At 43.3% G+C, this 14094-nt stretch overlaps 1 protein-coding gene across 1 annotated transcript in view; it reads right to left on the bottom strand.

Moving 5' to 3' along the window:
• LOC131191218 (RING finger protein 39-like) overlaps positions 1 to 14094 on the bottom strand; it is a 37427-nt gene that overhangs the window by 6693 nt on the left and 16640 nt on the right. Inside the window, exons 2-3 of the mRNA XM_058169124.1 lie at positions 8275 to 8300; positions 6237 to 6346 (exon numbers count right to left, since the gene is read on the bottom strand). Of these exons, the coding sequence (XP_058025107.1) occupies positions 6280 to 6346; positions 8275 to 8300 (93 nt within the window). The 3' untranslated portion in view covers positions 6237 to 6279. The remainder of the gene's footprint in view (positions 1 to 6236; positions 6347 to 8274; positions 8301 to 14094) is intronic.

Below are 14094 nucleotides of genomic sequence, written 5' to 3'. Positions count from 1 at the left end.
CGAATGACTGTTACCATAGACCACGCAGCTACCCGCATCGAAGAAAAGATCTTCACAAACCCGACAATTGAAGGCGTACCGTGCCGACTGGAAGTAGACACAGGATCAGCTATCACAATCATGTCCTGGGACACTTTTGTGAAAGCCTTGCCACACATCGCAAAGCGCAAGCTACAGAAACAACGGCTCCGGGTGCAGGATTACCAGGGCAACCGCATCCCTGTTCGAGGACAACGACCGTCGAGGTCAAGTACGGGACATACGAAAAGACCCTGCCCATCACGTTAGTCGAGGAACCTTGCCAAGCTTGCTGGGGCTAGACTGGTTCCGGGCGTTGGGAATGGGGTGACTGGCGTCCACCGAGCGGATGCAACCTGCAAACGCCCTAATGGAGGAATTCGCAGGCGTATTCGAGGACCGTTTAGGCAAGTACAAGGGACCCCTATCTCCTTCAATTTAGACCCCAAATAGCTCCCATTAGGTTAAAGGCAAGGAGGGTTCCTTTTGCACTCAAACCTAAAATCGACAAAGAGTTAGATAAATTAGTCAGCCAGGGATACTAGTGCCAGTTGACCATGCCAAATGGGAGACGCCAATCGTCACCCTATAAAACCAGACGGGTCCATAAGAATTTGCGCTGATTACAAGGCTACCTTGAACAAAGCATTGCAAAAGAGCGCCTACCCAGTTCCAGTAGTGCAACACTTATTGCACTCACTAGGCACGGACAAGTTTTCGCCAAATTAGACTTGGCACAAGCGTACCAACAGCTACCCGTAGATGCTAGCACAGCTGAGGCCCAGACCATTGTAACGCACCGGGTGCCTTTAAGTGCACCCGGTTACAGTTCGGGTGAGTGTGGCCCGGGCTATTCCAAAATTTGATGGAGCGGCTCCTACAAGGGTTACCGAGTCGTACCCTATTTCGATGATGTGTTGGTATCAGGGAAGATTTAAGAGAACTGGGAAGCGATTAAGGAAAGTTTTGGCCATTTTAGGTCGGCAGGATTAAAAGTCAAAGCAAGCAAGTGTCAGATAGGGGTCGAATCTGTTGAATTTTGGGCTATAGAATAGACAAAAAGGGATTCACCCACTGAGAGCAAAGTCAAGGCGATAAAGAGAGCCCCAGCACCCAAAAACAAGACAGAACTCCAGGCTTTCCTGGGTCTGGTAAACTTTTACGCCGTGTTTTTAAAAGACAAGGCAACCGTTGCTGAACCGCTGCATAAATTGCTTGGAAAAAACACTGTTTGGTCGTGGGGGAAGTCAGAGAATAGGGCATTTGAGGCAGTAAAAGTTTGCTATCAAGCGATAGCCTGTTAATACAATACAACAACAGACTGCCGTTAGTATTGGTTTGTGATCGTCCCCTATGGAGTAGGAGCTGTACTTAGCCACAGACTCCCAAACGGCACTGAAGCCCCTATAGCGTTCTATTCACGAACGATGTCCCGGCTGAAAGGAATTACAGCCAGCTAGATAGGGAGGCTCTCGCAATAGTGTCAGGGTGAAAAATTTCACGAATACGCTTTTGGGCGTGATTTGAAATTGTTACTGATCACAGACCGCTATTGGGGTTACTGGCTGGCGACCGACCAACGCCAGTAGCACTCTCACCTAGACTGACCAGATGGACTATTATTTGACCGCATACTCCTACAAGCTGCAGCATCGGCCTGGAAAGGAGCTGGGGCATGCGGACGCATTGAGCAGATGCCCATTGCCAGGGGAAATCGAGGACCCCACCCCGGGCACACCCGTTCTACTAATTGACTCTTTGGACTCGGGGCCAGTCACATCGCAGGAAGTGGCTCGGGCCTCCTACCGGGACGTTGTTTTAAGGACTGTAATCAGTTGGGTTCAAAGGGGATGGCCCGCTCCGCGAACGTTTCAAGGAATTTGTAAAGAAAAAAGGGGAATTGTCTGTGCAAGGGGGGTGCCTGCTCTGGGGGGATAGGGTGGTAGTTCCAGAGAAGCTGAGAAAAAAAGTTCTGGAACTCCTGCATGAGGGTCACCCAGGAATTGTAAGGATGAAGGGTTTGGCTAGGAGCTATGTCTGGTGGCCCCTAATGGACAGGGAAATCAGTGACAGGGTTGGACGATGCCAAGTATGTCAGGAATCCAGACCACTACCACCTACGGCCCCAGTTTTGGAGTGGGAGAAACCCCAAGGCCCTTGGTCCCGCATACACATTGATTTTGCCGGCCCCTTCCACGGCCAAACATTTCTAATTGTGGTGGATGCATTCTCCAAATGGCTGGAGATCATCCTAATGAAATCCACAACCGCGGGAGCTGTCATCTCAGCACTAAAACACCTTTTCGCCACGCACGGGCTACCGGACACCCTCGTGTCCGATAACGGCCCACAGTTCACCGCAGCATTATTTGAAGGGTACCTGGCTGAAGAGGGCATCCGACATGCCCTCTCAGCGCCGTTCCACCCTGCGTCGAACGGCCTTGCTGAACGCTTTGTCCGAGTGCGAAGAAGCGCTATCACGGCGGCCCGGCGATTGGCAGGCACAAATCGACGATTCCTAACCGTCAACACAGGACCCCTGTGTGGCCACCGCCGCAGCCCAGCCGAGCTATTAATGGGCGGAAGCTACGGTGCCCGCTAGACCGGCTACACCGAACTACGTACAGGACGGGTTCAAAACAAAACCAGATAGAATCCGAGAGTTAAACATAGGAGACTCAGTGTGGGCACATAATTACAGCGACGGCCCTAACTGGAAGAGGGGATAGTCATAGACAAACGGGCCCCAAATCTTATCTAGTGGAACTAGACGATGGCAGAATCTGGAGGCGCCACATAGATCAATTAAGAAACAGATTGAGCGATAAGGCAGAATTAGGCGAGAACAGCCCTGACTATGATTTAATTAACCCCACAGCTGACCGCCAAGAACAAACAGAAAGCGTAAGCAAAGAACCAAACAGAGACTTATCTGAGTCAGGCGAGGTCCAGCGACACCCTCCGGTCCCTCTAGAGGACAGCAGGTCCGAGCCGGCGAATAATCCAGGGCGGATGGCGGGAGGAGGAGCTCAGAGGAACGAAAAGTCCCTCCGGCAAGCTCGACTCAACTCCAGAAAGTGAACTGCGCAGGTCCGGGAGAGTCAGAAGACGCCCCACGTACCTGCAGGACTACGTAGAGAAGTAATATGCAAATATTGGCAAAGTGCCTTCTGGGAGGGAAGGAGTGTAATGTATTACTGTAAGTTTTGGCGGGAGTTTTAGGCGGGAAATATCTCGGTTCTGATTGGATGCAGCCTCAGGCTGAAGTGTATATAAGGAGAGGTTTTTCTCCAGAGTTTTGCTGGGTCACACTATATTAAAGAGCTGTTGTCACTAACCTGGTCTCCTGCCTCGTCAATACCCAAACTTAACACAGAATATCTCTAGAAAATGAGTGTTCAATCCTCCAATATTTCAACCTATGGATCCAGCTCTGCTACCATGTGTCCAGACCCAGTACATTGTTCAATTTAGAATGCAAATGGAAATCAGTTGTAGGGATTCAGTCTTTGCAAGTAGTAAATAAATCTTGTTTATCAATATTTCCACAAAGACCACAAAGATTTTTTAAAAAGCAGGATATTATAGATTTTAACTTTGCTTGTTAAATAAAATAGGTGGGCGATGATGTGAAATCTTTCTGCTGGAGACCTGGAGAACACTTTTTCTCAGTTGAGGGAGTCATAACCACATCAATTTTTGTTTTTACAAATAGCTATGCTACCTGAAAGTGGCGGGGTTATGATCTAATAGTATCTAAGGACTCAAAAATTATTGTTGATAATACTGAGTTACACAGATGAACAGTTTGGCAGGATATCAAGCACTTCCTATAAACAGTTGTCCAAAACTGTAAAAGAAACCCTTCCAGAATGGGTTCACATATAGCTAAACAATTATGTGAATTGTTTTTGTTTTGTTTTAATCATTGGTTGTAATGGTATGTGAGAATGACCTCGGAAGACAGAAGAAAGAAACACTATTTAGACAACAGTCTGATATATTGATCATCAATTGTGTTGTAAATGTTGTACCTTGATGAACGTATCTTTTCTTTTATGTACACTGAGAGCATATGCACCAAGACAAATTCCTTGTGTGTCCAATCACACTTGGCCAATAAAAATTCTATTCTATTCTGTTCTATAAACAATGTCTGAGTTCGAAGGAGAAGTGGGGATGGAGAAAGCATTCTCCCTACTTTTGGAGAGAAAAGTAAGAGAGTAGAGAGGTACTTTGAGATTTGCAAGCTTCTGTTGCTATAACCTTACAATAAAGATAGCATTCCTGTTTGAACTACCCCAAAGGACTGACATGACTTTTGATAATCTCAAAAGTAGCTCTTCCTCCCTCCCTTACTTTTATTTTCCCTGGATTCAGATTTCATTTGAGGGGTCCTTAGTATTCTCTGAGCTTTTTATTTATTTATTTTATTTTGTCAAGCATGTATAAGATAACACAAATATATGTTTGTGTTATATATGTTTGTGTTGTGGTGTTCTAGTAAAATGAATAAAAATTTTGGATAATAAAAAAAAGATAACAGATGTAAGTATAAACATGATTATGAATACATGAAATGGATATGAATAAATGGGGACAATAGGACAAGGACGGTAGGCACGTTGGTGCGCATGTACAGACCTCTTAGGAATGGGGTGAGGTCCACAGTAGACAATCTAAGGTTAAAGTTATGGGGATTTGGGGATGAAACCACAGAGTCAGGTAGTCCATTCCAGGCATTGACCACTCTGTTGCTGAAGTCGTATTTTCTGCAGTCAAGTTTGGAGCGGTTTACCTTAAGTTTGTATCTATTGTGTGCTCATGTATTGTTGCGGTTGAAGCTGAAGTAGTCATTGACAGGTAAGATGTTGTAGCAGATAATTTTGTGTATTACGCTTAGGTCAGACGAAGGCAGCGTAGTTCTAAGTTGTCTAAGCCCAAATTTCAAGTCTGGTGGCATAAGGTATTCTGTTGCAAGCAGAGGAGTGGGGTACTTTTCTCGTTAAATATCTCTGGACTCGCTCAATTGTACTAATGTCCGATATGCAGTGCGGATTCCAGACAGATGAGCTGTATTCAAGAATTGGTCTACTAGCAAATGCTTTGTATGCTCTAGTTAGCAGTACAATATTACCAGAGAAGAAGCTATGCAAAATTAGATTAACAACTCTTAATGCCTTTTTGGCGATGTTATTACAGTGGGCTTTGGCACTTAGATCATTAGAGATGAGTACTCCAAGGACCTTGACAGAGTGAGAGTCATCTACGAGGTCGTATCTGCCCAGCTTGTATTTTGTGTTCTGATTTATTTATTTTTTTGCCAATGTGTAAGACAGCATTTGTTGGTTGACCTTGGTTGTTTTCTTGCAAGAAAACAGCTCAGAGAGCACTAAAGATCCCTCATTTCAACCACAAGCTACAAATATTCTCCTTTATACTGTAGGTATCAGATTTCATTTATCAGACTTCATTTATCAGACCATTGTCGAGGCTGCAATTCTTTCTCCCGTCTCCCACAGTCATTTTCACCTTACATTTAGTGTGATGTATGAATACAGCCGTTATGACTTGTAAGCTGTGTTCTATGCCTTGCTTGTTGTGTCAAATATTCATTAAACCTTATTAAGCAAATTACAGCTTATATATGATGCATGAATCAGATCTACCCTGGCATAAGAATCACCTAACTGTAGAGAAGGTTACCAGTTTCTGCATGAATCAACTTGCTTTAAATATGATTTATAAAATAAGCCGTACTTACCATGCCTTAAACCAGGGGTCTCCAACCTTGGCAACTTTAGCTGGCTGAGGAACTCTGGGAGTTGAAGTGCACAAGTCTTAAAGTTGCCAAGGTTGGAGACCCCTGCCTTAAACCATAAATCAACCATAAATCATTAAACCATAAATCATTGTTTGCAAAGCACAATAGCTGAGCTCCCACATCATGCTTAGCCAGCACCAACAAACCATGTGATATCTTAGCACAATGTGTGAATCCTGCCTAATGTCAGTAATAGGTCATTGGGTTTGGATACAGACCATTCCAGATTCTGCCTCTGGAAACTCGTTTGAGAAAAATCCCATGTGATGGGGAAATGATATTTTCGGAGTCACCTGAACCGCGAGATGGGCAGCAAATGAATTTGATGAAGAAACTATGGAATGCATGAATCAATCCCGAGCCCTGCAGTTTTCAGTTAGAGAAAAAGTCTGACCTGTTTTAAAGCAGCTTTGTTTGTTCTTTCCGTGTTGCATTCACTATTCTGGCCTTGCTTCTTTCCAGCCATCAGTCTTCGGGCAGGAGGGTTTTGCCATGTCACCATAACTATGTGAGACATCATGGAATAATTCAGAGACGGCAAAATTACTTACATTCAAAATGGAGGTGTGCCCGCTGGGTTTGGCCTTCTCCACTGAAAAGTATCCTCAGAAAACCCACACAAAATTTCTGGGAGGGTGTGTAAATCTTTTTCTCACATTTTTTTTTACTATAACACTTTTTATGAAATATGTTTTTAGAAAATATCCTAGAGATTCATGAAATACCGGCTTCAAATGCTCACCATTTGGGAAGTATAAATAAGTGTGGTATGCAGAATATAAAAATTTTTTAGATTTAAATTCACAGAAAATAAAGGAAACGAGACAATTTTAACACTTGGAGCCTAGAAAATAACTGGTGGAAACGCCTTATGGCCATTTCTTCACCATTAATTTGTAAATGCCACAGGGTCATCCAGCCATCCTTATAGCGAGATTTTTTTAAAAAACCCACACCTTCATTTTTTATTACATTGGTACAGCATGTAAGATGATACTGTATAAATAATTAGTAATGAAAAAGCCTATTACTACAGTATCAGTATTTCAAGATCATGAACAACCTTGCTTATCTCTGCTGGATTCTTGACCATTTTTTTTATTTAAGAAACACATCTACTGTGAAATAAGTTTCACCAAGTTCAGAAGGACATATTCCTAAATAAGGTGATAAGGATTCCACAAAAATCTTTTTAACTAGATATGATACTTCATTTAAGCTCTGTCCCACAATTCCATTTTTTTTTTGTTTTTTTTTGTTTACATTTATACCCCGCCCTTCTCCGAAGACTCAGGGCGGCTTACAGTGTATAAGGCAATAGTCTCATTCTATTTGTATATTTTTACAAAGTCAACTTATTGCCCCCCCAACAATCTGGGTCCTCATTTTACCTACCTTATAAAGGATGGAAGGCTGAGTCAACCTTGGGCCGGGCTTGAACCTGCAGTAATTGCAGGCTTTGTGTTCTTAATAACAGGCCTTACCAGCCTGAGCTATCCGGCCCCTTTTTTTGCGGTGGTGACTGCCATAAGACCCTAGAACATAGGCAACCCTACGGGCTGGGTGTATACATTTGGTTACAGCCACAATTTAGGCTAATTGTATGAATCTGCAACAGTGGTGAAATGTAAAATTTGTTACTACCGGTTCTGTGGGCGTGGCTTGGTGGTTGTGGGGTAATGTGACTGGGTAGGTGTGGCCATTTTTTTTTTAATTTTTAAAAGCATTTTTTCTGCAACCTCTTCGGCTAAAGAGGTTGTAGAAAAATGCTTTTAAAAGCCTCTGACGATCCCAGCTGAACCCGCGCGATCATCAGAGGCTTTATTTTTTTACTTTTAAAAGCATTTTTTTGGCCAAAGAAAAAATGCTTTTAAAAGTTAAAAAAAAAACCTCTGATGATCGCACGGTTCAGCTGGGCACGTGGGGTGGAGGGGGCAGAGATTTTTGCTACCGGTTCTCTGAACCACCCGCCACCATCGCTACCAGATCAGGTGATCTGAACAAGGAGCATTTCACCCCTAAGTTCCTCAAGAGTTGGCTACATCATCAGACTTGGTTGGGGAGGTGAGGTTCCCAGAGGATGGGAAAGTTCTAGCAATGGCTCCCTGTCTGTGGCTAATATTATTTCCTGGTCTTGAGCTTTTTACAGTTTTTTAATAATGGATGTTTTGATATATTTATAGGTTTTCTTTTTTAATTACCTGTTGAACACCACCCAGAGTCACACTCTTGTGAGATGGGTGGCTGTACAAAGATGGGGAAAAAAATCAATAAAATAAAGGAATCCGTTTGATGAGATTCAAGTTTTCCCTTCATACATCATGGACCACATACATCAATTCAGGGATGTGGGGGTGGTGGTGTTTAAGCCTGATTGATGCTTTTGTAAGGTGTTTTGTTTTTTTTCAAAAGAAGAAGAAGGAGTGACTCACCAGCTGCAGAATTCTCGGAAGCTTTCCTAGGAAGAGACAAGTAAAGAAGTTAGCATTAGACAGGTAGGATAATAAGGATTATTTTTGCACACCTGTTGATGATGTCAGGCAAAGACAAATGTAGAGCTCACGGGCAGATTTTTTTGGCCGACAATAGCTTCCCTTATCTGCTATATTAACAATAATAACAACAGAGTTGGAAGGGACCTTGGAGGCCTTCTAGTCCAACCTCCTGCCCAGGCAGGATACCCTACACCATCTCAGACAGATGGTTATCCAACATTTTCTTAAAAATTTCCAGTGTTGAGCATTCACAACTTCTGCAGGCAAATCGTTCCACTTATTAAGTGTTCTAACTGTCAGGAAATTTCTCCTTAGTTCTAAGTTGCTTCTTTCCTTGATCATATTCAACCAGAGCTTCCCTTCTATCAAGACAGTTGCATTGTCTTTGCAAAAGATGGGGGTGGGGTGGGGAAAGATGATGTAGAGCAACTGCTGTTCAAACATATTGAAAGGTGAAAACCAGCAGCACAAGTTAGAATAGCAATAACAGTAGCAATAGCCCTTAGACTTATATACCGCTTCACAGTGCTTTACAGCCCTCTCTAAGCAGTTTACAAAGTCAGCATATTGCCCCCAACAATCTGGGTCCTCATTTTTACCGACCTTGGAAGGATGGAAGGCTGAGTCAACTTTGAGCCGGTGAGACTTGAACTGCCGAACTTCAGGCAGCCATAGTCAGCAGAAGTAGCCTGCAGTACTGCATTCTAACCACTGCGCCACCACGGCTCATCATAATAACATGATGGTCAATGCATAGTACAGAGATTGAAAGTGTTGGACTAGGATTGGAAAGACTCGGGTTTAACCCCTCCTCAACTGCAGAAGATAAGCCCCATCTCTCACCCCAACGGCCAAGCGGGGTGAAGATATCAGATGGAGTGGGGAGATCAAGTCTCTCCTCATGGAAGCTCCCCAGAAGGATGGACCAATCACTCAAGCTCAACCCACCTCATTTCACTGGGCTATTGTGGGAACCATATACTTTTTCTTTGTAAACTGCCCAGAGTCACTTAGTGAGATAGGTGCTGTATAAATTTGATTATTAAGTAAATAAATAATAAGTACTTCTGGCGGACAGGCAGGAATCTAACAAATGCTTACTAAGTTGGTAGCCTTATTAATAGTAAATAGACAAACTCGTAAAGGAGGAAAGAGCTAAGTGATGACAGAAACTGTGTGAAATATATCCACGAACAGCAGAAATACCTCCAAGCAAAAGTTCTTCCTTCAACACTCAGCAAATCTCACTGGTATACAAGTTGGCTACTGAATGGAATTAGGTTACCAGATAAGATGCGTGTTTGACATGAAAGATCATAGTTGCATTCTTACACAAAGCCTTTTTAAACTTCCCAACTAGGCTGGGAACTTAATTCCCAAACCATTTGCAGAGCAGTAATTGGAGAAAGCTGGTCTAGCATAATTTTAAGCAGCAATTTTCAGGTTAGAGTAAGGTCAGAAGTGCCCTAGTCCTGTCTGCTTTCTAGTATGGAAAAGCTGGAGAGAATCCAAGCTGGAATTGGTAAAAGCTGGAAAGAGTCTGTTTCTTGAGCTCTTCATGGAAAGATCCATTCTCCAATCTATACTCTAGCAGTCCTTGGTGTTGTCTCAGCTTGATTGGTTTCTTATAGAGTTTTCCTTACCCAAATTGGGCACCTGTTAGTCCTGGAAGCCATCTTTTACTTTGGATCTTCAGGGCTGCCACATTTAGTGTGTGGGAAACTGAGAGAGGGGATTGTATGGAGTGGAGTGATATCTAGCCATAATAACAATCTTTTCTCTGGGAGTCAAGGACATTCAGCCTGCACCTGGAGTGGGGTGACTGGGAGGCATCTCCAATTGGGACAGTGGATTGATTGGACCATGTGATGGACATGTGGGTGCACGGGAAGGGACTTCCATTTTCTTTTGGGTGAGGAAAACTTGGAAGCTTTCAGATTTGGGTTTTCCCAGATGTGCCAATATGACATCTCTAATAAAATGGATCTTTGAGGAACTTCTGGCCTCTGAGCCTTCTTTTATTGGGGGTGTTACTTGGATCCCTGGCAGTAACATCATCAGTGCTAGTAAACAGTCAGGTTTGTTGCTCTCAATTTATATTCTAGTGGCTTGCCTGTCAGTGCTGGTGGAGGTGGTCTTAGATTCTTTGATTGGGTTGTTGGCTTGGATGGCAGTTCCTTGATTGAGGTATTATTTACTTGGTTGTTGGTCTGATGTTAATCTTGGAGTTGTTAATCTATACCAGTGATGGCTAACCTTTTTGCCATCACGTGCCAAAAGCGGGGGGAGCGCAGGGGGAGTGTACGCATGTGCCCACACCCATAATTCAATGCCCCCATGCCCTGCCCCCCACTTGTGCACCCACCCACCCCGCTCCGCCCGCTTTTGGCACACAACGGCAAAAAGGTTACCAGTGGACCTGGTAGGCCCATTTTTCACCCTCCCCAGGCTCCAGAGGCTTTCTTGGAGCCTGGGGAGGGCGAAAGTGGCCTTCCCGATCCCTGGAGGCCCTCCAGACACCAGAAACGGCCCATTTCCCCACTTCTGGTGGGCCCGAAAGGCCTGAAAACCAGCTGGCTGGCATGCGCATGTGCGCTGGAGCTGCGCTAGAGCAATGCTTGCGTGCTTACAAATATGGCTCTGTGTGCCATCTGTGGCATGTGTGCCACAGGTTCGCCATCATGGATCTATACTCATGAGAATGCTGATTGCTGGTGGGGAGGTGTTTTGGTTTTTTTGTTCCCACCCTTTTTTTTACTGTTTTGCACAGTATGTGGATGATGTTTTTCTTTGTGACTATCGATGGCCAATTTGTCAGAGTGCCAGGCTGCCAGGAATTCTCTAGTATTTGGGGACTTGGTTTGGTCTAGGATGGTTACGGTTTCCCAGTTGAAAGTGGGGTTAAGTCTGTCCATATGTTATGAAACTTTTAAAAAATAATTTTTTATTTCCATTTTTCAACATCATATTTATGTACAAACTATTATCCATCATTAATCATTAATTTTTATTTATTACTGATTCAGGCCTGCCCGACTGCCACTTCCTTACTACACAACCTCCCTCTCTACCCTCTACTACTTTCCCATCCTTCATCCCCTTCACTTTACTACTTCCTCTCCTCCTTCTCCACTCCTCCCTTCTTCCACCCTATCTAACCCTCTTATTCCCCTCCTTCTCTACACTTTCCTACCTACTTTCTTCCCTCCTTCTACTCCTCTCTCCTTTTCTTCCTGAAATGGCAGTCGAGCATCCCCAATATCATTTTAAATTTTTTAATTTCATATCTTCAAAAATTACTGTACATTAATAATCAGTCCATGTATCACTTGTTGATTCATTTTCCCCCCCTTCCCCCCCTCCTCCCCCTTCCCCCCCCCAGACTTCCCAGAGCAAATACCGGGTATTATAACCAACAATCACAAGCTAAAGTATACAAAATATACATAACCTCCCACCTTAAAAAAATTTAAAACTATAGATCCCCTCACAATAAAAATAAAAAGATAGGAAAGAATAATTAAAAAAAAAGAAAAGAAAAGAAACAATACCAACTTCACATATTACTTCTTCTTACAGTCCATTTTTAAAATTAATCCATCTTCTCAAATTCAATTTTTTTTTCCACTTGTATATTCCTTCAAATTTCATAAGTCCATTTCTCAAATTACAGTCCATCTTCTTGAACTCAAATTTTTATCACTTATATATTTCTTCAATTGCCATAACATTTAATGTCCATTCTTCTTACAGTCCATTTTAAAAATTAGTCCATCTTCTAAAGTTCAAATTTTTTTTTGAATAATATGGAACTTTGAGCAACTTCTGGCCTCTGAGTTTCTTTTATTGAGGGTGTTACTTGGGACCCTGGAAGTAACATCATCAGTGCTAGTAAACAGTCAGGTTTGCTGCTCTCAATTTATATTCTAGTGGCTTGCCTGTCAGTGCTGGTGGAGGTGGTCTTAGATTCTTTGATTGGGTTGTTGGCTTGTATGGCAGTTCCTTGATTGAGGTATTATTTACTTGGTTGTTGGTTTGATGTTAATTTTGGAGTTGTTAATCTATACCAGTGATGGCTAACCTTTTTGCCATCACGTGCCAGCGCAGGGGGAGTGTACGCATGTGCCCACACCCATAATTCAATGCCCCCATGCCCTGCCCCCCACTTGTGCACCCACCCACCCCGCTCCTCCCGCTTTTGGCATACAACGGCAAAAAGGTTACCAGTGGACCTGGTAGGCCCGTTTTCCACCCTCCCCAGGCCCCAGAGGATTTCTTGGAGCCTGGGAGGCAATAACCTTCGATCCCTGGAGGCCCTCCAGACACCAGAAACGGCCCATTTCCCCACTTCTGGTGGGCCCGAAAGGCCTGAAAACCAGCTGGCTGGCATGCGCATGCGCGCTGGAGCTGCGCTAGAGCAATGCTTGCGTGCTTACAAATATGGCTCCGTGTGCCATCTGTGGCACGTGTGCCACAGGTTCGCCATCATGGATCTATACTCATGAGAATGCTGATTGCTGGTGGGGAGGTGTTTTGGTTTTTTTGTTCCCACCCTTTTTTTTACTGTTTTGCACAGTATGTGGATGATGTTTTTCTTTGTGACTATTGATGGCCCATTTGTCAGAGTGCCAGGCTGCCAGGAATTCTCTAGTATTTGGGGACTTGGTTTGGTCTAGGATAGTTACGGTTTCCCAGTTGAAAGTGGGGTTAAGTCTGTCCATATGCTATGAAATTAAAAAGTTGTCATCATGTCTTCTGACTGCTATTTCGTGGATGCGTTGTTAGTCTTCTGCTTGTTTGTCCTACATAGTGGCTGTTGCAGTGTTTACATTGTATATGATGATGACTCCTGTTTTTTCTTCTGTGGCTGCTGGGTCTTTTATTTTACTTTGTAAATTTAGGAGAGCTTTAGTTTGTGTGCTGCTGCTGATTCCGTGTAGTTATAATAGTCTGATGGTGGTTTATGAGATGTTTTGGGCAGTGTGTTACCCTTTTTACGGGTTGTGAGGTTTTGTTATATTGGGTTGATGACATCCATTTTGTTGGAAGATGTATAGATGATCAACTTCCTTTTTCTACTATTCAGAGTTGCTGCAATGTGTTTGTGTTCATCTAAATAGAGTTCTTAACAGCTTCTCTTGTGGGAGGTTGCGTTGTTACTTTGGAAGTGGAGCACTTAATTGATGTGGGTGGTTTTTTCGGTACACTTGTATTTCTAGTTTGCCTTCGTAGTCTCTGCTGATCAGGATATCCAGGAAGGGTAGTGAGTTGTTTTCTTCTTTCCTGGTGAATTGGATTTCTTTCAAGAGCTTGTTGGTGGTTTTGTGGGTGTTCTCTAATTGGTCCTTTTTGTATTATGGTGAAGGTGTCATTTACATATCTGATCCATATCTGGGTTGTATTTGTGGGAGTGTTATCAATTCCAGACATTGTACTATAACCTCCATTATGGGTCTTGAAAGCGGTGATCCCATAGGTATACCTTTGACTTGTTGATAGGTTTGTCCATCAAATTGAAAGAATGTGGTAAGGCAGATTTTCATAAGATCCATGATCCTGGATATTTCAATCTTTGTGTATTTGGTTAAGTTGGATGTGCCAAGGAGCCATGTTGTCATAGATTCTTTGGCTAATTCTGAGTCTATGGATGTGACAAGGGCTATGATATAAAATGAGACCATGTTTCCATCCTTAGCTACTGTCCCGTTTTTCATTCTTTGAAGGCACTGTAGTGGAGAGTTGATGGAGTGTTTGCTT

Source organism: Ahaetulla prasina, chromosome 2 (genome assembly GCF_028640845.1).
Source record: "Ahaetulla prasina isolate Xishuangbanna chromosome 2, ASM2864084v1, whole genome shotgun sequence".
NCBI classification, from domain to species: Eukaryota; Metazoa; Chordata; class Lepidosauria; order Squamata; family Colubridae; genus Ahaetulla; species Ahaetulla prasina.
The sequence above is the reverse complement of the archived record's forward strand: the minus strand, read 5'-3'. Positions and strand labels throughout refer to the sequence as shown.